This window comes from Pungitius pungitius, chromosome 11 (genome assembly GCF_949316345.1).
Source record: "Pungitius pungitius chromosome 11, fPunPun2.1, whole genome shotgun sequence".
NCBI lineage: Eukaryota > Metazoa > Chordata > Actinopteri > Perciformes > Gasterosteidae > Pungitius > Pungitius pungitius.
Window position 1 is genome coordinate 19,323,253 of NC_084910.1, and position 24,061 is coordinate 19,347,313.

The 24,061-nt window shown below is 49.3% G+C and overlaps 3 protein-coding genes and 1 long non-coding RNA gene across 5 annotated transcripts; 2 read left to right on the forward strand and 2 right to left on the reverse strand.

Moving 5' to 3' along the window:
- Positions 1-171: 171 nt before the first annotated feature.
- Positions 172-15,946, reverse strand: tg (thyroglobulin). Its single transcript, XM_062565710.1, has 47 exons — positions 15,838-15,946; positions 15,462-15,570; positions 15,248-15,345; positions 14,969-15,124; positions 14,650-14,809; positions 13,985-14,091; positions 13,730-13,873; positions 13,384-13,569; positions 12,626-13,101; positions 12,167-12,548; positions 11,945-11,980; positions 10,963-11,193; positions 10,435-10,539; positions 10,274-10,351; positions 10,091-10,191; positions 9,752-9,863; positions 9,479-9,640; positions 9,209-9,400; positions 8,905-9,032; positions 8,413-8,563; positions 8,012-8,170; positions 7,636-7,944; positions 7,435-7,539; positions 7,232-7,341; positions 6,963-7,068; positions 6,705-6,875; positions 6,441-6,611; positions 6,030-6,116; positions 5,861-5,932; positions 5,595-5,732; positions 5,343-5,519; positions 4,939-5,133; positions 4,706-4,855; positions 4,570-4,629; positions 4,282-4,416; positions 4,012-4,194; positions 3,707-3,911; positions 3,535-3,622; positions 3,263-3,413; positions 2,994-3,190; positions 2,262-2,441; positions 1,769-1,906; positions 1,465-1,652; positions 1,177-1,281; positions 832-972; positions 478-659; positions 172-327 (listed from the first exon to the last, which is right to left on the reverse strand). Exons 1-47 carry the CDS (start codon positions 15,905-15,907, stop codon positions 227-229), a joined length of 7,188 nt encoding a protein of 2,395 aa, XP_062421694.1. The 5' UTR covers positions 15,908-15,946; the 3' UTR covers positions 172-226.
- Positions 15,947-17,039: 1,093 nt separating this feature from the next.
- On the reverse strand, positions 17,040-23,049 carry cmtm6 (CKLF-like MARVEL transmembrane domain containing 6). The gene is made up of 5 exons (XM_037453934.2): positions 22,883-23,049; positions 21,771-21,888; positions 20,395-20,571; positions 18,067-18,165; positions 17,040-17,875 (listed from the first exon to the last, which is right to left on the reverse strand). The coding sequence occupies exons 2-5, from the start codon at positions 21,879-21,881 to the stop codon at positions 17,690-17,692; spliced, it is 573 nt and encodes a 190-aa protein (XP_037309831.2). The 5' UTR covers positions 21,882-21,888; positions 22,883-23,049; the 3' UTR covers positions 17,040-17,689.
- LOC134132883 (uncharacterized) lies at positions 17,771-18,307 on the forward strand. The gene is made up of 2 exons (XR_009957075.1): positions 17,771-17,892; positions 18,087-18,307. It is a non-coding gene; the product is annotated as an uncharacterized LOC134132883 (long non-coding RNA).
- On the forward strand, positions 18,980-20,698 carry zgc:158320 (uncharacterized protein LOC780837 homolog). 2 transcript variants are annotated; one of them, XM_037453932.2, is made up of 2 exons: positions 18,980-19,458; positions 19,739-20,698. In XM_037453932.2, exons 1-2 carry the CDS (start codon positions 19,096-19,098, stop codon positions 20,012-20,014), a joined length of 639 nt encoding a protein of 212 aa, XP_037309829.2. In that variant the 5' UTR covers positions 18,980-19,095; the 3' UTR covers positions 20,015-20,698. The 2 variants fall into 2 exon arrangements, with proteins under 2 accessions (XP_037309829.2, XP_062421607.1); XM_062565623.1 differs by having other exon boundaries at positions 19,748-20,698.
- Positions 23,050-24,061: the final 1,012 nt, after the last annotated feature.

The window sequence follows — 24,061 nt, forward strand, 5'->3', positions numbered from 1 at the left end:
AAAAATGAAAATAATTCAGATTAAATTATCTGAATAACTGACATACAAAATGTTATGTGAAAAAATAGCCATGACATATTATGTTGAAAAATGTGATGTAAAACTACTTAGTACCAATAGTTAAAACTAGTAAGTGATTTTCTTTATTGATTAACACAGATTTGATTTCTTCACATTTTCAGATCAGGAAACAACAGGAAAGGATGATGCCAATGATGTCACTAGTTCAATTGTAGGCATCTTTCTCAGTCTGTGATTGGCTGGATGGTTGAACCAGTGGGAGCTCAGGGATCAACACAAGCTGGACAGGCTCCGCCCCCGATATACCTAGGTTAAAAAAAGGACTCAGTTTGAATCTGGCTTATATTTTACAAGCTAGATACGTTGCCTGTTCATTTAGCCAAGATATAAAAACACCAATAAAAGAAATACAACTTGCTAGCCCATGTGAGGTAATATGTTCAGAAAACCTCTCACCGCTCAGACTGGTCAGCTTGGTTCCCAGTTGGCTCCATAACGAGCAGGAGCTCTGACTCAGCCCCTGACGCTGTTGGAGGGCGGAGCTTATCTGCAGGTAGATGGGCGGGGCCTGAGAGGACAGCACCGGCTGCCAGCGGGGCAAAACTGACTCCGCCCACATACGCGAAGGGTTTGGGTTCCTGAGGAAAATAAAACAGATAAAAAAATGTACTTTGTAATCTGGTCCATCACCCGTTAATCTGAAGAGAGTGTTAACATAAGAAAACTTCAATTTAAATAAACATATCTTTAATCCAACCATCTTTGATCTAATGACAGTTGATCTAATGAATTTTGATCAATCGATCTGACCCGCTCTTGATGAAGCTGGAGACGTAGGTCATCATGGCCAGAGAGAGGCGTCGGTCAGAGGAGGTGAAACGCTGCGAGCTCATTGGGTGATGAGGCGTCCCGAACACCAACTGAACATCCAGAGGAACGGACACATCGGCCCTGCGCACAAGAAACAGCCGATCAAAGTCTTTCATCAGCTCTGATCGGCTCAGTGGCGGAGAGTCGAAGGGAAGTTATGGTGGTTTGGGAAAAGTTTGGGAAAAACAGTCACCAGGTGAAGTGGCCAGTTATGCTAACGCTAGCAAACTAGCTACACCAGAGTTGCCACTTGTTAGCGTTGGCATCAGTGTCACCCGTCGGTACCTGTTGTGAGAGCTGGTGGCAGGTTGGTGGTACAGGAAGACATTAGCTTTGCTTTTAGCCCAGTGGCTAGCCATCTGCAGACTGGGACAGATGATAAACAGATCTCTGCAAAGCAAACAAACAAACAAACAGTCAGAGCTGACTAACAGCTGGACACCAAATCTCTGTGTTTACTGACAGAAGAGACAGACAGATATTTAAACTGTATTTCATGTGGTTGGAGTTAGCCTTTAGCTTGTTTTGTTAGCTCCTTGCACTTTTTTAAAGCTGAAGGCCTTGGTGTCTGACCTGGTAGCGTTGTCGAGCGCTCTGGAGAACCGGTTGTACCCAGCAGGCGAGGGGCCGTGATCCAGAGAGTAGAACCATGCCGCCACCTCCTTCAGCAGGTCACTTCCTGTTGCGCCGCCCAGTGAGCGGCTCAAAGCCTCGTAGAACGCCGTCTTCCCATCGGCTCGACCCCGAAGGGCCTCGAAGTCCTGGAGACAGATAACCTCTCTTATTAGGGGACTAAAGTATCCGAATGACAGCCCATATAAGGCATGTGTTCATCCTGTGCATCCTAATGACAGCTCCGCCCTGCGTGACCTCTGACCTTTATCCTGCGAGCGCGGCTTATCAGACCGTCGTGTTGCGATGACCCCAGCAGGAGGTCCACCCTGTGGAGGGAGGGCCGGGAGGAGGACGGACGAGCCGGAGCCCAGGACTGGAAGGGGCCGCTCACCGCCAACAGCTGCACCAGAACAAAACCAATGTAATAAGACGATCATCTTGTGTACGACATGTACGACATGTACGACATGTACGACGAACGCTTCTGGTAGAAAATATCAACCAAGACAAAAATAAAATACTTAGAGGAGAGAGAAGAGGATGGAGACACATAATAATAATGAATAATGTAATAATGATATCAAGTAGAGCCTCTTTTTTTTTCATCCAACCTGTGGAAACATTTAGATATAAAGATTCTATTGTTTTAAGATTTCAACATTGTTGTCATTCTTCACTTCCAGCTCACTCTACTTCTCGTCTTCACAGTTCTGTTTCCGTAGAGATGAAGGACCCTTCAGGGGGTCGATTCGTACTTTGGTCTGAGCAGCGTTCAGCGCGAACGCAGGCGCCGCTCGGAGGCAGGCGGCCATCGCCTCATCATCGGCGTCGGCCTGGTCCGATGTCACGCAGCCGAGCTCTTTGGCCAGATGCACCGCCCGGCGTCTGGAGGCGGAGGAGGTCTGGACCAGGGACGGAGAAAAGACAGAACCGCCCTGGAGGAGCAACGACATCATCATATATTACTTGTGTGGCATAATATTACAATATATAATGTACACTCATAATATTATATATTATTTTTAGGATTATAATATTATACATAAATATGTTTCCATGTTGAATTATGTTATTCCCGCCTTGTTGAGAGGTGAGTAGGAGGAGCAAATATAAGGTATAGAAGGTGGAGGAAGAAGAAGAAAAGGAGGAGGAGCAGGAGAAAGAGAAGGAGGAAATGGAAAAGGAGGAAGAACAAGACATGGAGGAAAATTATGGGGAGAGACGAAGAGAAGGAGGAGTAGCAGATAGAAGGAGGATGAAGAGAACATGGAGATTACCCATTTTCAACCCTTCTGAAGGAAACTACAGACCGGTATCTCTTCTTCCCTTTCTGTCCAAAAGGGAGATGAGAATGAGATAAAGGAGGAAGGAGATAGAAAAAGAAGAGGAACAGAAAGAAGAGGAGTAGATAGAAAATAAGAAGGAAGAACAGCACAAGAAGCAAAGAGGGGAAGATCGGAAAAAGGAGGAAGAGGAGGAGTTGTCACCATCAGCATCATCCGCTGGAACGGAGGAGGAGAGGGAGAGGAGAGGAGGTGAAGGCTGGTGATGTCAGCGCCTCCTCGCTCCGACCCCACCGTCACGGTCCTGTTGTCTCCGCCCACCAGAGCGATGTGGGCGTTAACCCAACGGAGCGCCGCCTCTTGGTCCGACAGCCCGTAGTTACCACGGAGACCAGCCGAACCTGCAAGTTGATTTAAAGTGAATAACGATGACGTTATAGTGTTGTCATAGTAACTAATATCACGGTGTTTACCTGTGCTCAGGAATCCCAGGGCCGCGGTCCTGTAGCTTGCAGTTACCACCACAACATCACCCACAGCAGCGAGGGTGGAGCCATCCAACAGGCCTGGGCTCTGATTGGCCGAGGGGTTGAAGAAGAAAACCAGGACTGGGACGCGACCCCTCTGACCAAAAATATAAAAATAAGTACTCACGATGCAGAATGGTAGATATTATTATTGCATCACCTTTAAGGATCAGCTTGTGTTGCTTGAACAATAAAAAAGAGTTTGATGAAGTTCTGACCAGAGAAGCAGGAATGAAGATGTTGAGGTAGAGACAGTCTTCACTGGAGGAAGGAGAGTCTTCATCACCAGGCTGGATACAGCTAGGACTGAAGGACAGATACAGAAGTACTCAGTGAGTGTTTTTTTATTATCACTAGTGCAGTAATGCGTGAGCAGTATTTTAATGTTACCGGGGCCTGGTGGCGTCCCAGTCTCCCGACCAATCAGACGGCCGAGCTGCCTCGAAGCGCAACGATCCGGTTGGTGGACGAGCGTACGGGACGCCCAGGAACTGAACCACCGGCTTCCTGTCCGAGCCCAAGGACGTTTCCACGACAGCACCTCGCAGGGTCCCGTGACCCGGCACGGAGAAGGACGTAACCGTGGACAACCGCTCTGCAGAGGAAAGCAGAAAATGAAGCAGTTGGCCGTCTGCTGCTCCGTGATTGGCTGCTGCTTGTTTGGATGGCTGGTTCCTCTCCCTGATTGGCCTGACCTGTCCTAAGGTACACCTTGGGAGCAGGCTCTCTGATGACCAGTCTGCAGGAGGAGGCGGGGCTGGACGAGCCGGGGGCGGAGTCTAGTCCGCAGGCCGTGGTGTCGGGGTAGAGGACGCAGCGGGTGGCGGACACCTCCTCGGCGAGTGACACGGCGACACAGGACTCCGCCTCCTGACACGCTGAAACAGGAAGTGACAGCGATGTCACACAGGGAAGGTGAACCAATTCAGGCCGACTTAATTATTTTAAATGTCAGCAGTGGTTACCATGGAGACACCAGTCCCTGGTCTTTTCCATGTTGGTGGCAATGTCACGGCTCACGTGGATGACATCATACGTGGAGACGGACGGGTCGACCAGGAATGATGAGTCAGAGAGAAGACGCCATTGGTCCAGAGACACTGGGACACAGAGTAGTAGTTTATTACTAATGCTGGCAGTAGTATTGTAAATAGGAGTACCAGTACTTTAGTTATATATTTATTCAGTATTGGTAGTAGAGGTAGATCTTGTAGCAGTAGTAGTACTAGCAGTAGTAGTACTAGCAGTAGTACCGTTAGTTGTTGGCAGGCTGAACTGAGGACAAAGAGCCGGAGCAGAACTCCACTGATTCACTGGAAACACAAACAGAACTCATTAGACACCTGAACCGTGAGTGTGTGTGTGTGTGTGTGTGCTTGCAATCATTACCGGGTTTCTGGTACCAGCCGAAGGGGTCCTGTGAGGTCTTCACCACAGAGGGGGAGCAGTCCTGAGTCCTCCAGGTCGTCATAGCAACCTCACTGCAGGTTTGAACCCCGAGACTGATGAGTGACACACACACCACGCCGGACCCGCCTGCTGCACACAGACACACAGACAGATTTAGTATATTATTATATTATATTATTATATAAATCAAAATAGTCAAGCACCCTGGTTACCTTGCGATGCCATGTCCTGGACGAAGCCGATACCGCGGCAACAAGGATCCTCATCACAACGCCGCTCACACTCCATGAACCCCTGTGACAGCCGTGTGGTTTCTCTCAGGCTGACTCGGCTGCGTATCGAGTAGGAGACCATCTTCTGGAAGGGAACTCTCTCGTAGAAACTTCTGACCGGTCCAGAGAGATCCACTGGACACACACACACACACACACACACACACACACACACACACACGCATGTTAAACAGAGGGGAAGAAGAATCTTCAGGCTCCTGGTGTCTCCTCCTGAACATCCTCAGTTCCTTTCCTCATCTCCTCAGCAGAACTCAGACTCCGGACACATCTGCGCCTCCTCTCTCCTCGTTTACAGGAGACTAGGAGAGAGGAGGCGGGCCTACCCCTCTTGGCGTGGGCGTTGTGGGGGGCCCTGCCCAGCAGGGGGCGGCAGCGGCTCCTCAGCGGCTCGTGGTACGCTCCACACTGGCTGCCGTCGGCGTGCAGCGAGCAGACGAAGAATCCCGGCCAGTCGGCGTCCCCGAGGTCGGCCACGGAGCAGCGAGGCTCGCCGTCGCACCCTGAGGAAAAAAACAGAAAACGTCTTCAACGGAGGCGCGAGGTTGGCGAGCCGCCAATGGGAGGGCGGGACCTACGTGTGAGGCACCAGAGCAGTGCCTTCTGGGAGTCATAGTTCCTCCTGTTGAGCCAGAAGGAGAGCGAGGGGAGGGCACGAAGAGGGTCCACAAGCACGTCTTCTTCAGAGAGGGGATCGAACTTCCCCCGCACCGAGGCTACACAACACAAACACACACAATCAATACCTGGATCACGTCCTTTGGTAGAGCTGCAACCGGTAATTAACCTAACCTAACATAGTATTTGTGTGGTACTAACACAGTACTTGAGAAGGAGTACCCACCATCCGGAGGAGGACTGAGTTCTGCTGCGGCACACAAAGAAGAATCAGAACCACCAGCTGCTGAATCACCATCTGACCAACAACAACAACAACAGCAACAACAGTGAGACAACAAAGATGAAGGAGCGGCGCCGCAGGGCTAGCATCACGTGACCTCGAGTCCAGGTACCGGGCTTCAGGTAGACGGCCTGGAAGCTGACGATGGAAGCCTGGTAGTCCTTCTGGTTCTTCGTGTCGGCCGGAAGAGACGATTCATCTGGGGGAAGAAACAAGGAAGTAAAGATCAGAGACAGGAAGTGCATATTTGTTCCTCAGTCAGTGTTCATGAGAAAGATTTGATCAGTGGTCAATGATTATTAAGTGAAGACAATGACGAAGAAAAGACCTGCCAATCAGCGTGTAGCCCCGCCCTAAAGCATCTCCTGCTTCATGGTCAGTTTGACTCTAAATGGACCATCATTCACTAAATGAACATCATGCTGCACTGAAGAAGACTTGAAACTAGAAACTCATGTTTACAAAGTTTACTGACACATGAAGTTATATGTGGGCCATGCAGTAATCAGTTATTATTTCTTACTAATGTTGAACTTCTGTCCTCCGAAGTCAAAGACGAAGCTGCTCTGTTGCTCGTTGTAGGTGAGCCCCGCCCCACAGATGCGATTAGCTGTCCCATGTCCCCTCATGTCCCAGTCCCGGTCCCCGCACATCAAGACTGACGGAGCTCTCAGCCAACCACACAGCATGGACCCTGAGAGGGGTGGAAATGGGGGGGGGGGGGGGGGGGGTTGGTTTGTTGCTTTATCCAGTCGCTCAGCTGGCGTGCGTCTCCACGGCAACGCACCTCCGCTCAGGCTGTTCCGGTTGAGGACAAACCCGTCGCAACAGGCGTCGCGGCTGCAGCCGTCCTGACAGAAGCGGTGTGCGTCGGAGAGGGAGGTCGGGGAGGGGAACACCTGAGTCCTGAACACACCTGAGACGGCCTTCGTCATCGTCAGCCTCTCAAACTCCTCGCCTGAGACACACACACACACACACACGCTTGAGCATTTACAGAAGTGCGGTTCGTCATCTGGTCGTCTGGTCGCCGTGGTTCCGGTACCTTTTTTTCGGACAACCAGCTGATCAGAAGTCCCGCCCCTCACTCTCAGGGAGCAGCTCAGCGAATCAAAGAGCTCGGCCCGCGGATTACCCAGAAAGCCAATGGTCTGAGAGAATAAAACGTTCAAAGTATTATTTGAAAATGATTTGACCAATAAATTCAGTTGTTATTCAGTTTATTGGACAGCTCTAAATACTACATTACCCATGAGCCTCAGCGTCAGTCAATGCACTGTGTGTGTTCCGTGTCATGTGTGTTGTGTGTAGTACCTGCTGGGAGGAGTTGCAGTGTGTGTTCATTGTGTGCGTGCTGTACAGTTCACACACACTCCTTGTGTTGATCAGCGCCACATGGTGGCAGGACGGCTCCACTGCACACGCTGAGAGAGACAAATACAGACCATAATAACTCCAATGTGTGTGTGTGTCTGGGTGTGGGCCTGTGTGTGTGTGTGTTTTTGTGTGTGCGTCACCTTGCACACAGGATGTGAGGTCAGAGGTCATTGTTTGCAGGACTTCTGCGTCTTCAGCTCCGATAATCAGACGTGATCCAGGAACAGCCTGAAACTTGTTGAGAACTGCAGCACAAACACACACGTAAATACACACACACACACACACACACACACACAAATAAAACTGAACTGCTCTCTTATTGGCTGCTGAGAATCCACCTGAGCACTCATCATCGGTCCAAGGCTCGTCCCTGTTGGTCCACTCAAGCTCCGCCCCCTCGCTGTCGAAGCACCTCCACCTGCCGAACAGGAAGTCGCGCTGTGCCGGGAGGAAGTCGCCCTGCTCCGAGCAACGCAGGCCCCGCCTCTGACACTCAGTCAGACATTGATTGACAGATGATGCTCCGGGAGGCGATGAGCCCCTTGGGCACCTGTGGCATAAGTCCTGCCCCTCTTCGTCCTGATATGTTCCCTCTGGACAAAGAAGACACGCCCCCTCGCCAGAGTAGCTCCCAGCGGGACACACAACTGCGGAAAGAAAGCGGAATCAAACCTCCCTCAGCTCGGCTTTTGATTCCAAAGGACGCCGTCTCACCGCAGACTTCACCGTCTCCGGCCAGCTGGTAACCGCGGGAACAACCGAAGCTCGCCGTCGTCACGGAGACAAGATTAGGTTGTGATGAAAGCATGGGCCGGATATTACCCAGAAGCCCTTGGATGCCTTTCAGGAATCTAGACTCGTTCATAAAGAGACCTGGTGGGAAGAAAATGTAAAAATAAGACTTCAGAATCCAGATGAGGAGGAGGAAGAGGAGGAAGAAAAGAAGGAGGATGATGAGGAAGTCTCGTAGTACTTGTGTACTATTACATTGTGATGTTCATAATGAACAACAAGACGAGGTAATGGAGTCTGGTGGAGGCTAATGAGGAGTAGGAAGAGGAAGAAGAGGATGAAGAGGAGGAGGAGGAGGAGGAGGAGGACGACAAAGTGCTCACCGATGTCGTGGAGGTTGGGGAGGTCAGAGGTCGGGAGGTCAGACAGGTGGGCGGTCCAGGTGAAGGTCACTTTCAGAGTGTCATCACCAGCGCACAACAAACGCACCGAGGAGTCATCGCACAACGACACAGAGAGACGGGACACTGGGAGCTACACACAGACACACACACACACATCAATAATAGTAGTGAAAATAATACTAATATTATAATAATAGTAATAATAATAATAATATTAGTAATAACAGTGTTCCTCCTTTTTCAGGGGGGATTAATAATAATATGAATAATGCATATGGTGGTATTTCTCTTAGCAGAGTTCAGCTTTTTGCATTTATTTAATTCAATTGGAGAAACTCAAAAAATTGGAATATTGTGCAAAAGCTCATTACTTTAAGTTGAATTACTGAAAGTAATGAGCTTTCACACGATATTCTAATTTTTCGAGTTTCACCTGTAGAGCAGGTGGTGATGTCATTGATCGGTGCCCACCTGTGCAGAGCAGAGCCCCCTGCTGGTCATCATGGAGGACAACAGGGACTGTAAGCTGCTGATCTGAGAGCAGGACGAGGACAACGTCCACAGCTGAGAGGACGACACCGACTGGAGGGGCTGAGGGACTACACACACAGGGACACCGTCCTTTCACTCATTCATTCATTATTATCATGTTTTTAACTGAAAATAGTTCATTGATAATAAAAAGTATTGCCAACTGTGATTGGGATGAATTTCCTCCGCAGGTTTAATAAACTAAATCATGAACCCGTGTTCTGTTGCTTTAAGGATCTCGTACCCTGACAGGCTCCGCCCACCGGCCCGTTGCCTCCCTCCCACTGACGACTCCCGGCCCGGCACCGGAAGCTGCTGACAGGCAGCGCGTTCCGGTAACCCCGGTGACAGACGAGGTCGCAATCCTGCCCACCGTTGGTGGCCGGGCGGCACACCAGTGCACCATGGGAAACGGCGGGGGTGGGACAGAGGGGACCTGGAGGGGAGAGCGAGTGGAACCAATCAGCCGCCTTCTCCGTGCCCATTGGGTGGCGCTCATTCCGTTTCTACATACGGTCACATGATGGCGTTCGGCCCGTCCGCCGGGGGGTTGAGGTCCCGCCCACTTCATGCCCGTCCTCGGCGACGCACCAGCAGGAAGTGATGTCACACTGCAGAGGGACAAAGGAGCCGTCGGGGCGACACTGGGAGCCACGCAGCTCGCACCTGCTGGGACCTGAACGCACCACAGGAACGCCCAGGTTTACGGGGGGACGTGGGACAACAAACGCATCGCTAAAGGCTTTCTAGAGTGCGTGCGTGTGTGTTTGTGTGTGTGTGTGTGTACATGTCAGGTGTCCTGCAGGGCTCCGCGTCGCCATCTGCATGGTCTCTCCGGTCACATGGTTCACACACCAGCCGGCAGCGCCACCTGTCTGCAGCACCGAGAAGCCGCCGTCCTGAATTGCACAGAGACACACACAATTATTATTACACAAGGTAAGTCTAGAAATACGACTTTACTGTTCAGGTCATCAAGCATTGTGAGGTCACAGTGACCTTTGACCTCCGGCATCGAATCACTTCCCTCTGGAATCCAGACGGATGTTGGTGACAGAGTTTGTGGGACATTTTGTCACATTTAGTCATCATTTGTGTGCGTGTTTGTGTGTTTGTGTGTTCCTGCCTCGTCACACTCCGGTCGGTACGATGAAGTGATGTCATCAGATCCTTTCATCCAACCAGAGAGCAGCGAGTGAGTCTGAGCTCTCTGGCAGCGTGTCAGACCTGCAGGGGAACACACAAGATGAACACATTATATATGTGTGTGGGTTTGTGTGTGTGTGCGCGTGTGTGTGTGGTAACTCACATGTGGGCAGGCGGAGCGAGCGGCTGGTCAGAGACTCAGCGATGTAGTCTCCCTCTTCATCAACGCACCAACACTGACCTGAGCACAAAGACAAGGTGAAGAAGACCTGTGTGCCAGCGAGCTTGTGTGTGTGTGTGTGTGTGAGTGTGTGAGACACACACCTGTGCTGTGGTAACACTGGGTGTGTAACCACTCTCCGTCGGCCTGGCACTGGGGGTTGTACGGGCGGTAGGAGCGACGCCGGGGAGGCAGGAACATCTGGACAGCTGGTGGAGGATTCAGACCCATGCTTTTTGTTTTTGTCATAACAAACGCACAAAACCATGTGACCAGGGGACTAAATACATTGGACAAATCAACCCGGAGGACTTGAACTTTGATTGGAACGATGCAGCTGGAGTCCTCAGAGGGTCCCATCCCTCCTGCTCCGAGGTCTTACACAACAAATACTTTAAATCCTGCTGGTTTTAAAGCTCTGACGGGTTCAGGACCAAAACACTGGCATTTTTCAGAGGTAATATTACTTTTAGGAAGTTTATTTAGAAATAACGTCTAAATTATTAATAACTTCTAAATCAGTTCTGAATTTATTTGTTTTTAAAAAACGTAAGATACGCGTATACTAGCATTGATGAAAGTACGTTCTTTTGGAAAACCACATTGACACTCCGCATCAGACTGTGACTCACTGGAGAAAGCGGCCAATCGCAGAGCGGCGCTGGAGCGGCCCAGAAGCCCGTCGGAGATCTGCAACTCCTCCTCCGATTGGCCGACGAGAAGCTCCTCCGGGGTCAGACGCAGACCTCTGGCCAATAGGAATCCGTATCCCAGCGGCAGGTGGGAGGAGTTGGACATGGCGACGACGCTCTCCACTTCCTGTCTGAAGGCGGCGACCTCGTCTGACGCGCGGGCGCAGCTCCCTGTTAGCGTTGGAGGGCGGTTAGCGTTAGCGTCGCTAACAGGTCGGCATTCAGCTCCGATGGGCTAGCGTGGCTCCACCAGCTTTCATTACAGATATTCTGCAATGTTTCACTTTGCAATAAAAGTCAGACAATCTAAAAGTGCTTTTCAGGAAAGAAAAAAAAATAAATTGTGTTGCCCGGGATTATCAGGATAATAGTTTTCTAAAACCCAGTTAGTAAGTATAAGTAGAAACAGGTGGATAAAATGTGCTTCAATAAGAGACTTTGATACAAAGTTCAAAGGTTCATGCAAATGTGTACAGTTTGTTTGGTACAAGATTCAGCAAAGTGTTCAGGTGTGGTAAAATACGTCAATCACGGTTTTGCTCGTGTTTATTTGGCTTGTCCTGAAACCTACAGCCAATCCAACTGCATTCCCAGGTAGAGGGGCGGGGCTTAGGCGTTAGCGGTCAGGTTCAGTGTTTGTACAGTACATCACATGCCATTTAGCTTTTATTCAAAGCGACTTACTATGCATTATAACCCATGCGTTACATTTTGCATGGGGAGACACTTCGCAGCAGCCGGGACTCAAACCACCAACCCTGCGGTTCCCAGCACATCACACTGCTCCATGTGCCACCATTGTACCCAGGGCCCTGCCCACAGAACTACTACTACACCCAGCAGATTCACATGATACTTTATCATAACTATATATTACTATATAATACTGGATCAAAATATGGTTTATTTAGTTTCCTCTGACCTTTAGATGACTGAAGCCCCTGAGTCCTCTTTGGACCTGAAATAAAAAGACAACTTTTATGACTTTCTGTTTTAAGTCCAGGTCCTCAGAGGATGACCCCTGGTGACCCTGGTTTATATTGAAATTGTGGAAACTTCCCTTGAATCATTCCCCTGTGAGCCCTCAGGTTCAGAACCACGGATCCACATTCAATCTTAAATTCCTAGACCTGTGATATCTTACATGTGACGGCGTCCATCTCTGTCCCCTCGGCGTCCATCTTTGTCCCCTCTGCGTCCACGCAGAAGCAACGCACCCCGACGCACTGCAGCGGCAGGAAGTCGCCGCTCTCGGAGCACGCCGGCACGTGGAGCTCGGCGCCGGCAGCCATCTTTGCCTGGACCTCCAGCGCCGCCGCCCTCTGCCCCTCGCAGCGGCTCGCGCAGCGCGGCCGGCCGGCGGCGGTGCGCGAGCCAGCTACCTCCCGACCTCCAGCGTCGACGCACCAGCAGTCCCCGGCCCAGCACTGGACCTCCCGGAAACCGCCACCGGACGTGCAGCTGGGGACAAAGATGGCCGCCGGCTGTTGGTCCTCAGAGCAGGAACGCAGCAGAGGAGCCAGAACCTGGAGGCGTTTCAAGGGAGACCAGTTTCAGCGGAAGAAGAAGCGTTTTGCTCTTTTACTCACGGCGGAGATCCGACCTGCTGCAACGAGGAAGCAGGCGAGCTGCTGCTCAGCGTGTGTTGAAGGGCCGAGAGGAAGGCCGGGTTCTCCAGGGCGCCGCTCACGGCCCAGACCAGGTCCCGGTGCTCCCCGAGGCCGACGCTCTGGGAGCCGAGCGCCCCGCGGGATCCCACCGCGCCGCTGAAGTTAAAGGAGGCGGCGTTTTTCAGGAACTTCCCTCCGAACAGGTTCTCCTGGAGGCGACGGGGGGAGGAGCCAGCCAGAGCCCGCAGAGCCCCACCCGCCGAGGGGAAGAGGCCGTGCAGGACCTCCACCAGGAGAGACAGGAAGGAGGTCGGGTCGGTCCCCGCCGGTAAGAGCTCCTCGAGGGGCCGGAGAAGGGAGTGACAGGTCGCCGGGGGTCTGCCGGAGGCAGCCCGGAAGGAAGGATCCACCGGACCGGAGAAGAGCCGAGAGAGAGCCATGCGGCGCTGAGAGGGACAAACAGAGAGACCTGGGGGACCGGACGGGGGTCCATCGTTAACCATTAAAAATACCGCTCACTGGTCTCTGATCACGTGAGAGGGGTAATCTGTAAAATGTCCTCCTAGTGATGAGTCCAGATGAATGTAAAATAGATTCGAAAGATGCTACAGAGAAAACATGCCATTTATATTCTATTTTTTATGAGGAGGAACGTAGTATAAAGTATAACATTTGGTAATTTTGGGGTTAAAAATAAAAATGTAAAATAAACAATAATGTAGATCCCAATATAATCAAATATGAGACTCACCACAGACCAGCGAGTCTCCAAAACGCCGCGTCCCAGGAAGCTCCGCCCCCGTCGGGTCCACGCACCAGCACTGCCCCCCCCGCTGGCACTGCCTGGAGGTGAAGGCTCCTCCGCTCTCACAGGACGGGACGTAAGCACTGGACGTCTCCACGGCGGCCCGCCGCTCCTCCTCGCAGGCAGACGGACCTGAGGCCGGGAAACCAGTTCAATCCAGTTTACATCCAACCGGACATTAAAAGTGCAGTTTAAACCAGTTCCAGTTGTTGTGGTTTACTGCTGTAAACTGGTTTAAATGTGTCATAGATCAGACAGTAGGACCGGTTTAACCCGGTTTGAAGCGGTTTACATCTGAAGTGTCCGGTGAGGGCGAGGAGAACTCCCAGCATCCTCCTCTGCAGCACGCGGTAGACGTTTGTCTGAGAGACGGAGCGACCGGACCGGAGGCCCGAGAACGCAGAGTCGTACACCTGGGAGAGGAGGAGCTCCACACCTGCACAGGAAGTTCACACCCCCATCATCCATACCATCCTCACCAGTGTGTGTGTGTGTGCGTGTGCGTGTGTGTGTGTGTGTGTGTGTGTGTGTGTGTGTGTGTGTGTACCCGTGTTGTCCAGCTCTCTGCCTCGGCTGTCTGAACAGAAGCAAAACGAGGAAACCATCGGGAAAAACTTCCTGAAACTACCGAATGTCTCAAAGGCTTCTGGGAACCTGAAACAACACACACACACAAACACACACTTAAATACACAAGAGAAACAGACAGGTGGGCTACCTGTTATAGATGAGCAGACAGACAGACAGGTGGGCTACCTGTTGAAGGTGAGCAGACAGACAGACAGGTGGGCTACCTGTTGAAGGTGAGCAGACAGACAGACAGGTGGGCTACCTGTTGAAGGTGAGCAGACAGACAGACAGGTGGGCTACCTGTTGAAGGTGAGCAGACAGACAGACAGGTGGGCTACCTGTTGAAGGTGAGCAGACAGACAGACAGGTGGGCTACCTGTTGAAGGTGAGCAGACAGACAGACAGGTGGGCTACCTGTTGACGGTGAGCAGACAGACAGACAGGTGGGCTACCTGTTGACGGTGAGCAGACAGACAGACAGGTGGGCTACCTGTTGAAGGTGAGCAGACAGACAGACAGGTGGGCTACCTGTTGAAGGTGAGCAGACAGACAGACAGGTGGGCTACCTGTTGACGGTGAGCAGACAGACAGACAGGTGGGCTACCTGTTGACGGTGAGCAGACAGACAGACAGGTGGGCTACCTGTTGAAGGTGAGCAGCAGGTCCAGCTCGGCTCCCTCGGTGCTGTTGATGAATTTACACTGCACCGGCAGGAAGCTCCCGTCCGGGGCGCACTGAGGAGGAGAGTGAGACCCGAGGCCGTGCAGGAGGCGTCTGGTCCTCACCTCACAGCTACCGGGGCCTGAAGGTCAAAGGTCAACAGGTGGGAGTCATTCCAATGCAAACCCTCGGCCTGCAGGTAACAGAAGTAGCACTAGTGTCTGTGTAGATTTAGGGGCTAAAGTACAGCAGCATGTACTATGTGGATGTATATGTGTGTATACATATGTAGTATTTGTACAGCGCTCAGGCGTCCCGTCCTGTCGGGTCCCGTAGAGCTCCATCCCGTCCTGATCCACACACCAGCACTGCCCCCTGCTGGGCTCACACTGAACGGACTCAAACAGGCCCGAAGGAGAGCAACGCAGGACCGCCTGCTGCTGGCAGGGAGTCGCACCTGCAGAGAGACAGACAGGTAGGACCCAGAGACCACAGGTGGAGACAGATGGGTGTCTTCCTCTCAATTAGTTTAAATAAGTGATACTATGTAACTATATATAATGTGGTAAGAGTATCTCACAGTGAGTAGCAGAGTTGTTGGTTCGAGTCCCGACGACCTCAGCACCTTCAGGATCAACGCACCAACACTCGTGACCCGGCCCACTGCACTGCACGGGCCTGCACACACACACACACACACACACACACACACACGCACACACACAATCTAGTGCATGAGGCTTCAGATTATATGGAAAGCTTTTATTTTGTAAATACAGAATTAGGGTGCTTACCTGAATCCGCCATGGTGGGCACAGTGGGGGGAGTCACCTCGTTGCTCGGCAACAGCTGTGGCCCTCAGCGATTCACACGGGCTGAGCATCTCTGAGTCCAGCTGGTACTCTGGAAGGGGACAGGCTGTTAATGATGACATTAATGATGATTTGAGGAGATTTCTGATGGAAAAGTGTCCTCTTTAAAATGTTACCATGACAACAAGGCTTAGACTTTTCACTACTGTAACCACGGCGGCATTGACCATTGATCAGAAACAGAGATAGACAGGTCAGTAAGACCCAGGCAGAGGGAGACTAACGGACGGGGACAGACGGATAGTGAGAGACAGACAGTCTAAGGCACACCGACAGTCCCGGGTCCAGGTGTGTCTACCTGAGGCTCGGCCCTGCAGCAGCTCCAGGCAGCAGACCAGGAGGAAGGCGGTGTGGAGCAGATGAGCCATGGTCTCCGTGGTGACGGACCGGCGCCGCTGTCCCCCTTATAAACCTGCAGACCTGCTGAGTCACCATGAGGAGGACGGACGCACACGCCTGGAACCGGGGGTCCTCGAACGCCACTCAGGAGGGCGGCCGGCGGACCATGAAGCCCTCCGATTGGCCAAGAGCATCTCTAGGAGGCAGGATGAAAGGGGGGGGCGGGCACAGTATGACGTGGGTCCTTCTGATTCCACTACGCTGAAGAGGTCCACCTGAGGACATGGTGTCCACGCTGAAGAGGTCCACCTGAGGACATGGTGTCCACGCTGAAGAGGTCCACCTGAGGACATGGTGTCCACGCTGAAGAGGGAATTTTATCAAAGATCCCCAATAAACAGTGTGATTCTTAAATTGATCTTCCCTCTTTTACAAATGTCGCTGTAATCAATAGTTTCATAGATCTGCGTCAGATTACTCAATGTGTTATGGATTACTGATTACTGATGGCTTTCCCCTTCTGAGAACTAGTAATATTCCGTTATTTTACCACAGTTGTATTAAACCTCTCTGGACTCGATCAGATGGTCACGTCATAAACATAAGAAAAACCAGCTTTTAAAACCCCAATAAGGGGATTAATGGATGGACCAACATATTAAAGGTCTCCATGCAGAGGGATTACTGGGCTTGTGGGGATGGACCACAGGACGAATACCTGAGACAGCGCCATCAAATCTCACGATAATTCCTGGGAAGTGTTCAAGTGTCCTTCACGATGCTCTAAAGCGTTCTTTATAAAAGCCTCTTTACCTCGTTTAAAGTAGCGCCGGAGGACACGCGGAGTCACAACTCACACGTTAAAACGTTTTTTTGTTGTGACAAGCCCTCGTTTTTTCGTTGTTTACTTAATAAGTTACTTTCAAACTGCAGTGGGGGCGAGGCTTAGGAAAAGGTCAACCAACTCAATAGTGAATTAAGATTTATTTTCAAAGGAGAAAAAAAATAAAAATCAGAATAATTTCTTTACAATTTTTATATTCAGAATGTAATACAATTGACAGAATGGCATCAATAGTTTATAAGCCATTCAATTTAAAAAACAAGCAATTAAAAACTGATCAAAACAACCACAATATGAACAAATACAAAAGTTTTTTAGAAATGATCCAAAAAGGAAACAAGAAATGATGTAGAGGCAAACAGGAAGTGATGTCACTCAATGATAAGACACATTTTCATATTAAATGTAAAGGAAATAAAGAGTTTGGAATAAAACTGATTAGATTCTTTTCAAATTAATAAAACCGTATTTTCTGAATGAACTTCCATCATTTTTTGACACGTCTAAACTTTGTGAGGCGTTCAGGGTCCAAACCGAGAAACATGATCCACTTTCTCATAGATTTAAGGACAATAAGGGTTGAAAACAAATTACAGTTTTAATCAATGATTCTGTATTTGTAATAATTTTTGGTTAAAAAGCGTTAAACATTTCCTGATAGTTAAAAAAAATAAAAAATACAATGAATCCATAAATAAAAAGAAACCACAATGAATGAATCCATAACTCGAGGGGTTCCATGTTCTTAAAGAACTGCGTACTGTCTCTTTAAGAACAAACCGCAGCAGCTCTGTGCCACGATTGACAGATTGATTCTATTGAGGACCTCGGCTGTGGGGAATGACGACTACAGACTGATAAAAAGGGAACGAATGAACTTTAAAAATGGACACCAGGTTGCCGAAGCTCCGCCTCCTGTCCACGCCTTAAAGCGATAGTGCGTGAAATGGTCTGTGTCGATTTGGATTTAATTGCTTGTCTGCACGTTGAGCTTCTCCCTCTCCTGGTTGGCTTCCGTTCCTGCTTCGTTGGCGTCGGGGGCGGTGGTGGGCACAGGCTCAGACTTCCCGTTCCCACGGAAAGGAAAACCGTTTTTCCTCCAGAAGAGGACGATGTCGACGACGAACATCAGCGACGCCAAGAACCCGAACGCCTGCAAGAGAAGGAGATGTAAGAAAGAGACATGGGGAGGTAAGGGAGGGGATGAAATGACATAAGGGAGGAGGAAACGACACATGGTAAGGGAGGAGGAGACGTGAGGAAGGAGAGGAAATGGGGGAGGTAGTGAAGTACCAAGGGGAGGTAACCGTAAGAGGAAGGAGAGGAAAGGAGGAGTTTCCTTACGACAGCACTTTTCTCTGCAGTGGAGTCACTGTGGCTGAAGGCAAAGACGGCGGAGGAGACCAAGAACGTCGCCGCGATGACTCCGGTGTACACAAAGTCCTGCAGGAGAAGAAGCCTTTGTTTACCGAGTAAACACACTGTTAGCTTAGCATAAAGACAGGAGACCGCTAGCCCGGCTTAACCTCTGATTAAATAAAACATTTTACGGTCCTTAAATCAAATATGAAATAGTCACAAAAACTCGAAAATGACAATGTTAGTATTAGTAATTTAAGTATTTCACATTTTTACTAAACTTAAGGAAGCACAACACTTGTGCAAAAATGAATAAGGACGATAAAAAGTAAAATGATTTCCACTTTTCAGTCATAGTTTGGCTTTTCTCCACTACAATCATTTAATATGGTTTAATGAATTAGATATGTAGACTTGAATTATTAAAATAAATCAAATATAATCAAGTAATAAATTAACAACAGAATATGAAGTCATTCCATGACTGAAAAAAGTAGATTACAAAATATGTTTATTTCTGCAAAGCTGGTGTACTTTATTTTTATCTTGACTAATCCATAGCATATATTTCATTATATTTTTATCTTATTTCTGCACTACGTTGTCTGTTGTCATTGTCGTACTGTCTGCCATCATGCACCAAAGTCAAATGCCTTGTATATCTGACATATTATGGCAATAAACGTTTTCTGATTATCTGTACTTTTATACAGTATATTTGATGTTATCCTTACTTTGAATAGAGGACTTGTAACAGTGTTTATTTACTGTGCTATTAGAGTACTTCTCAACCAGTGAACGTAATGCCGTTCGCCGCCTGTGGGGGCAGCCTTACACCTCGCGCCATACAATCGACTGGAGTTGTCAGTAGAAGAAGAACACAACCGGAAGTAGCTAGAGTCCTGTCTTTTCCCAGTATTTCGTACACATATAAACATTCTGCGGCCACAGTGGCGATGTAGCATTTACTATTTCGAATGGTCCGTTGTTCAGAGAGCGTTGGGTGCCGCAGCGATGCCGTGGAGGTGCTGCGTTCCCGGGTGTAAAGGCTACGACGAGGCCCGGTCTATGGGCGTTGTCTTCCACGGTTTACCGACGAGGGACCCGCAGCGATGCCGCGCGTGGCTCAACGCCATCCGGAGCCCGCGGCTGGACGAGCACACCCCGGCGTCCCGGTACGGCGGCGTGCGCGTCTGCAGCCTGCACTTCCAGCCCGAAGACTACGAGGAGGACTTCCGCGCGCGGATCCTGAACGTGGCGCCCAGGCCGGTGCTGAAGAGCGCCGCCGTGCCGTCGGTGTTCCCCCGGGCGGCGGCTAGCGGAGAGCCGGGCGGCGCCGACGCGTCACCGAGCGCTCCGAAGAGGAGCAGGACGCAGGTAAAACAGGGTTTTATTTCATTTATAAGTGGCAAGTTTTCTATTTCTATCAACGCGGTACTAAATTGTTATTATTGATAGGTTTTTACCTTTTATGGGGCTTTTTTTTTTTTTTAAATATTAAAAAAAATATTATTATTTAAATATTTATCAGGAATCATTTATTAACTTCTTTGGAGTATTTCCAGAGGGAATGGAAGCTTTTGTATATCATAATTATTTATTCAAAAATGACTAGCATTTTATCACAAGTGTTCTTTTCCTGTCTCCATGGTAACAGCATCCACAGGCCAACACAGGAGCCCCAGTGAGCTCCTCCCGGCCGGACGAGAGCTTCTGCATCGTGGTGTCGGTGGACGAGTCGGACAAAGATTGCGCTTTGGTCCGCGGCCGCAGCCTGATGGAGCTGTTCAGGCGCTGTCAGAGCTGCGGGCAGCCAATCAGGGATGCGCAGCTCCTCCCCTCGGGGGCTCGGGTCAGAGTGGCGTGGAGCTGCCAAGGTGGACACTCTGGGGTGTGGAAGTCCTCGCACAGCCTCAAGGACATCCACCCATGAGCGCTGCGCTGCTATTATTCTTCATAATCAGGTTTGGTTTTGTGACTTGCAGAGCTTCTTGGTGACGGCCATCAGCCTGACGTGCCGCGCAGGAAGCACATAGTCACAAAGCGAAAAGGGTTCAGGCTGCTGCACCCCCCCCCAAATGTTTCAGTAGAAAAGCAACGGCTTCCATTTGAAACGCAAAGTCAAAAATGTTTTCACTTTTTCTCGCATCTTAGTTACGACATATAAATCAGTGAGTGTTTCAGACGTTTGGGATTAGTGATAAATATCAAAAACCAGACAGTCAACTGTAAACGAGAGACGAGTTCAGAATGAGCTCAATGACTCCGTCTTGATGGCCAATGAAGAGAGGAGCAGAGTAAAGGAGGTCTTACCAGCTGGGGCCAGCAGCTGATGCCCACCTGATCCTTCAGGGTGGTGATGAGGAGGATGAGGAGCAGCAGGGTGAAGAGGAAGGCCGTACAGCTCACAAACTCAAAGAAGTAGAGAGCGAAGCAGCTGAGGCATCTGAGGACCGTCTCCTCCAGTACGAAGGCCACAAAGGACAGAAGCTGAGCGGGACAGACATATATTTATTTTGGTTAGAAGATTTGATTTTAAATGTTTATTCTAATTATCAGCCAAATATCTTTAGTGTTTGTACATTTTTGTAAGAATAAAAGTAATTAAATACAGGTCTTCATTTTGTGTAGAAATTCTCTTGGAGATAAACAGCCAATAAATACATAACAGAAACCCTGCACAGTGCTCGGAGCTCCCAGCATGCACCTGTACCCCACAGGACATCAGCCACGCCCCCTCGTGGCAGTAAATAAGTTCCATTTCTAATGCATCACAAATTCTGATGTTCTGCTTATGAATACAAGACCCGGAGCTCAAATCAGCCTAAAAGCACACGATTGTCCTCCTGCTCTTTGAAGCAGTGGCTTAACTGTGCCAAGAGTGACTTTCATATTTCTGACAGTCCTTGAACACAACATAAAACACACTTCATTAAAACACTGTATTCTAAACGTCTCAATTAAAGTCGCTCCACAAATAAACATTTTCCTTTAATCCGACACTAATAAAGGTTCTCGGGAAACTATGACATCATGATTGATCACGCGAGACCAGCAGTCATGTGACCATGAATCACAAACTAAAAGACAACAGGTAGTGAACACGGGATGCAACTACGTTATTATCCATTACACAAGCATCCTTTTCGTTTCTCTGGTATTTTACTGCAGTAAGAGTACGAATACATCCTCTTTTTATCCAACGGTCCCCGACATGAGGAGCATGCAGGCCGGATGCAGGATGCAGGACAGCATCACCACCCTGAACTGATGCAACAGCAGCCCTCAGATCTGCTCTCTGCAGCACTTTCACTTCCCACTCTGCAGGGAAAGGTCACAGGGGACAGGGACAGACAAGTCCCCTTAAAGACGGTTTATGCAAAACATTAAATGAAATAAGAGACAGCCTAGTCTCCTAACACAAGGGGCCTGGTTGGACCAGGAGGGGGGTGTCTGTGGGTCTAGAGGAGAGGACTTGGTATACATGTGAATCAGAGAAGACCAGTCCACCGTGGACAGACCCACATCCTCCAGCAGAGACCAGTCCACCGTGGACAGACCCACATCCTCCAGCAGAGACCAGTCCACCGTGGACGAACCCAGACCCAAAGGAAGCCTGTAAGATCAGGGACAGAGACACTGCTGCAGCAGAAGGGGTTTTGGGATGGACGAGGCGTCCTTGAACTCACCACTTGGACGGCTTTGATCCCATAGCGGACCTTCTCCCTGAGCTCCGGCGGGATGACGAAACACGATGTTTGTGGGTTGGGGGCCGTCGTTGCGGAGTAAACTTCTGACATGATGCAGCTGGACCAGAACAAAATAAACAGTTACACACATACTTGTACTTTATCTTCATGCCACATCCTACTTTTATCGGACAACTTCCTGTCACAAAAAAAACCTATGGATTTCATAATATTTTCTTTTGTTCATTATAAACAATTGATTGGTTTTAAAGTCGCAGCAGGGCGTCGTGTTTCTGGTCACGTTCCCACGGACTCGTTCCGTTAGTCAAAGCTTTTTATTCAGTGTGACGTCAGTCCACAACCCGCGTGCGTTTCAACCCGCAAACAGATGACAGTGATCCTCACAGAGCATCTGATTAACTGAACACTTTTACTAAATAATGAAGTGAATTGTTTAAATATTTCTTTGCACTTCGAGTCACTAAAACAATTCTGATATAAGTAATACATTTTAAATAAATGATCATGTGGTCATCATTAATGTCCCATGATGCAACGGCCTGAGGCTGGAGAGGAGGTTTAACGTTGCAGCCTTTAAAAGTCATTTCATCGCCTAATAAAACCGCATCGAGCTCATCGGATGAGTCGGAACCGAACTTCAGGCAGATCTGCGGTCACAACCCAGTAGTTTAATGAAGCTCAAAGTCACGACCTGCGCCCAAGAACGGGAACGTTATTCGACCCATATGTGAACGGTTATTGGTCTCAACCCGGTTTCCGCTCTGAAAAAGACTCTGACCCAACTGCGCTCGGACGAACGGCACCGTGCGCGCCGAAGTGAAAGGGTTTTATTGCTCAAACCGATCGATTACCGGGAGTTTTAGTCCCTTCACCGATCGGTTACCGGGAGTTTTTATTGCTCCAACCGATCGGTTACCGGGAGTTTACCGGAGGAACGCGTCGCCGTTTAGTGCAAACTGAGCGGGTCGCGAACGCAGTGTGGCGCGTGGCTTCTCCTCAGAAGCTCCACTCTCACTTCGGCCTAGAACCTGCGGATGGAACGGGAAGCTCGCGATCCAAACACAGGAGCAATAATAATAACAGTAACTCACGGCTCCGGTTCCTTCCGGTTCCTCAGAAAAGTTTTCCAGCTGCGAGCTCAACTCGTCTCTTCGCTTTGTTGCTCTTTCGGCTGCGAAACGGACTTCAGTTTTTAGACAAACTTCCGCATTTATTTTAACGGCGTCAAGCCCCGCGAAAGGAGGCTATTTCCGGTTAGGACCTTCACAACAAAAGGAAATAAGAGGAAAACAGTCATTAAAAAAATAAAAAGACGATAAAACACTAAATATAAAATAAAATGTGCAGTGTAGTTTAGAATGTCTAATAAATGGTCTTTATTCTTGATTTAAAGGAGATGAGGGACTTTCTGGGACTTTGTTCCAAATATGTGGAGCCAAAAAACGGAAGCTGCTTCTCAGTGTTTAGTTTGGACTCTGGGAACAGGAAGTAGACCCGTCCAGAAGACCTGAGGTCCATCAGGTATCCGCAGATAAGAAAGGTACTTTGGCACAAGACCATTCGGTGCTTTATAAACCAACAGCAGGATGTGGAAGTCCACTCGTTGTTCGACAGGAAGCCAGCGTGGAGACCTGAGAAGTGGAGTCATGTGATCCTCTTTTCTGGTCCTAAGATGAGATGAGATAAGAGATTCCTTTATTAGTCCCACAATACACAAACAAACAGCATAATGATAATGATAAAAAATGACTAAGAATAAAAATAAAAAACAAGCGCAAAGGCCACAGTAGCTTTATATTCTAAGTACTAAATAAATATATGTATATGCACACGTACCACAGTGGTCTTTATTGCACATATGTTTCAGTGACCTTTTGGTGGCGTCGGGTCCAAATGAATTCTCTTCTCCATCATTTTTTAAAGCTGGTTTTGGTCTGGGGTAGCAGTGATCCAGCGTGTTCTCCTCTCTGTTGGGCATTTAATAAACTGTTTGTTTGAACTCAGGAAGTTGGTGGCTGAGGTTTCTTTTGTTAAAGTCCCCGAGGACGATAACCAAGGAGTCCGGGTTGGTCCGCTGTGTCTCCTGCTCTTTGGGATGGGATGAAAGCTCAGTCACCATCCTCCTGTCTCCCACCTCCTCCAGTGGACACCGTAGCAGTGTTTGTTTTGGTGTTTCTGGATGATCTCTTTGCAGAAATGGTTATTCTTCAGGGATGATTTCAAGCACAAGTCACACCCCTGGTGGAGGGTGAGGAGAAGTGTTTTCTTCT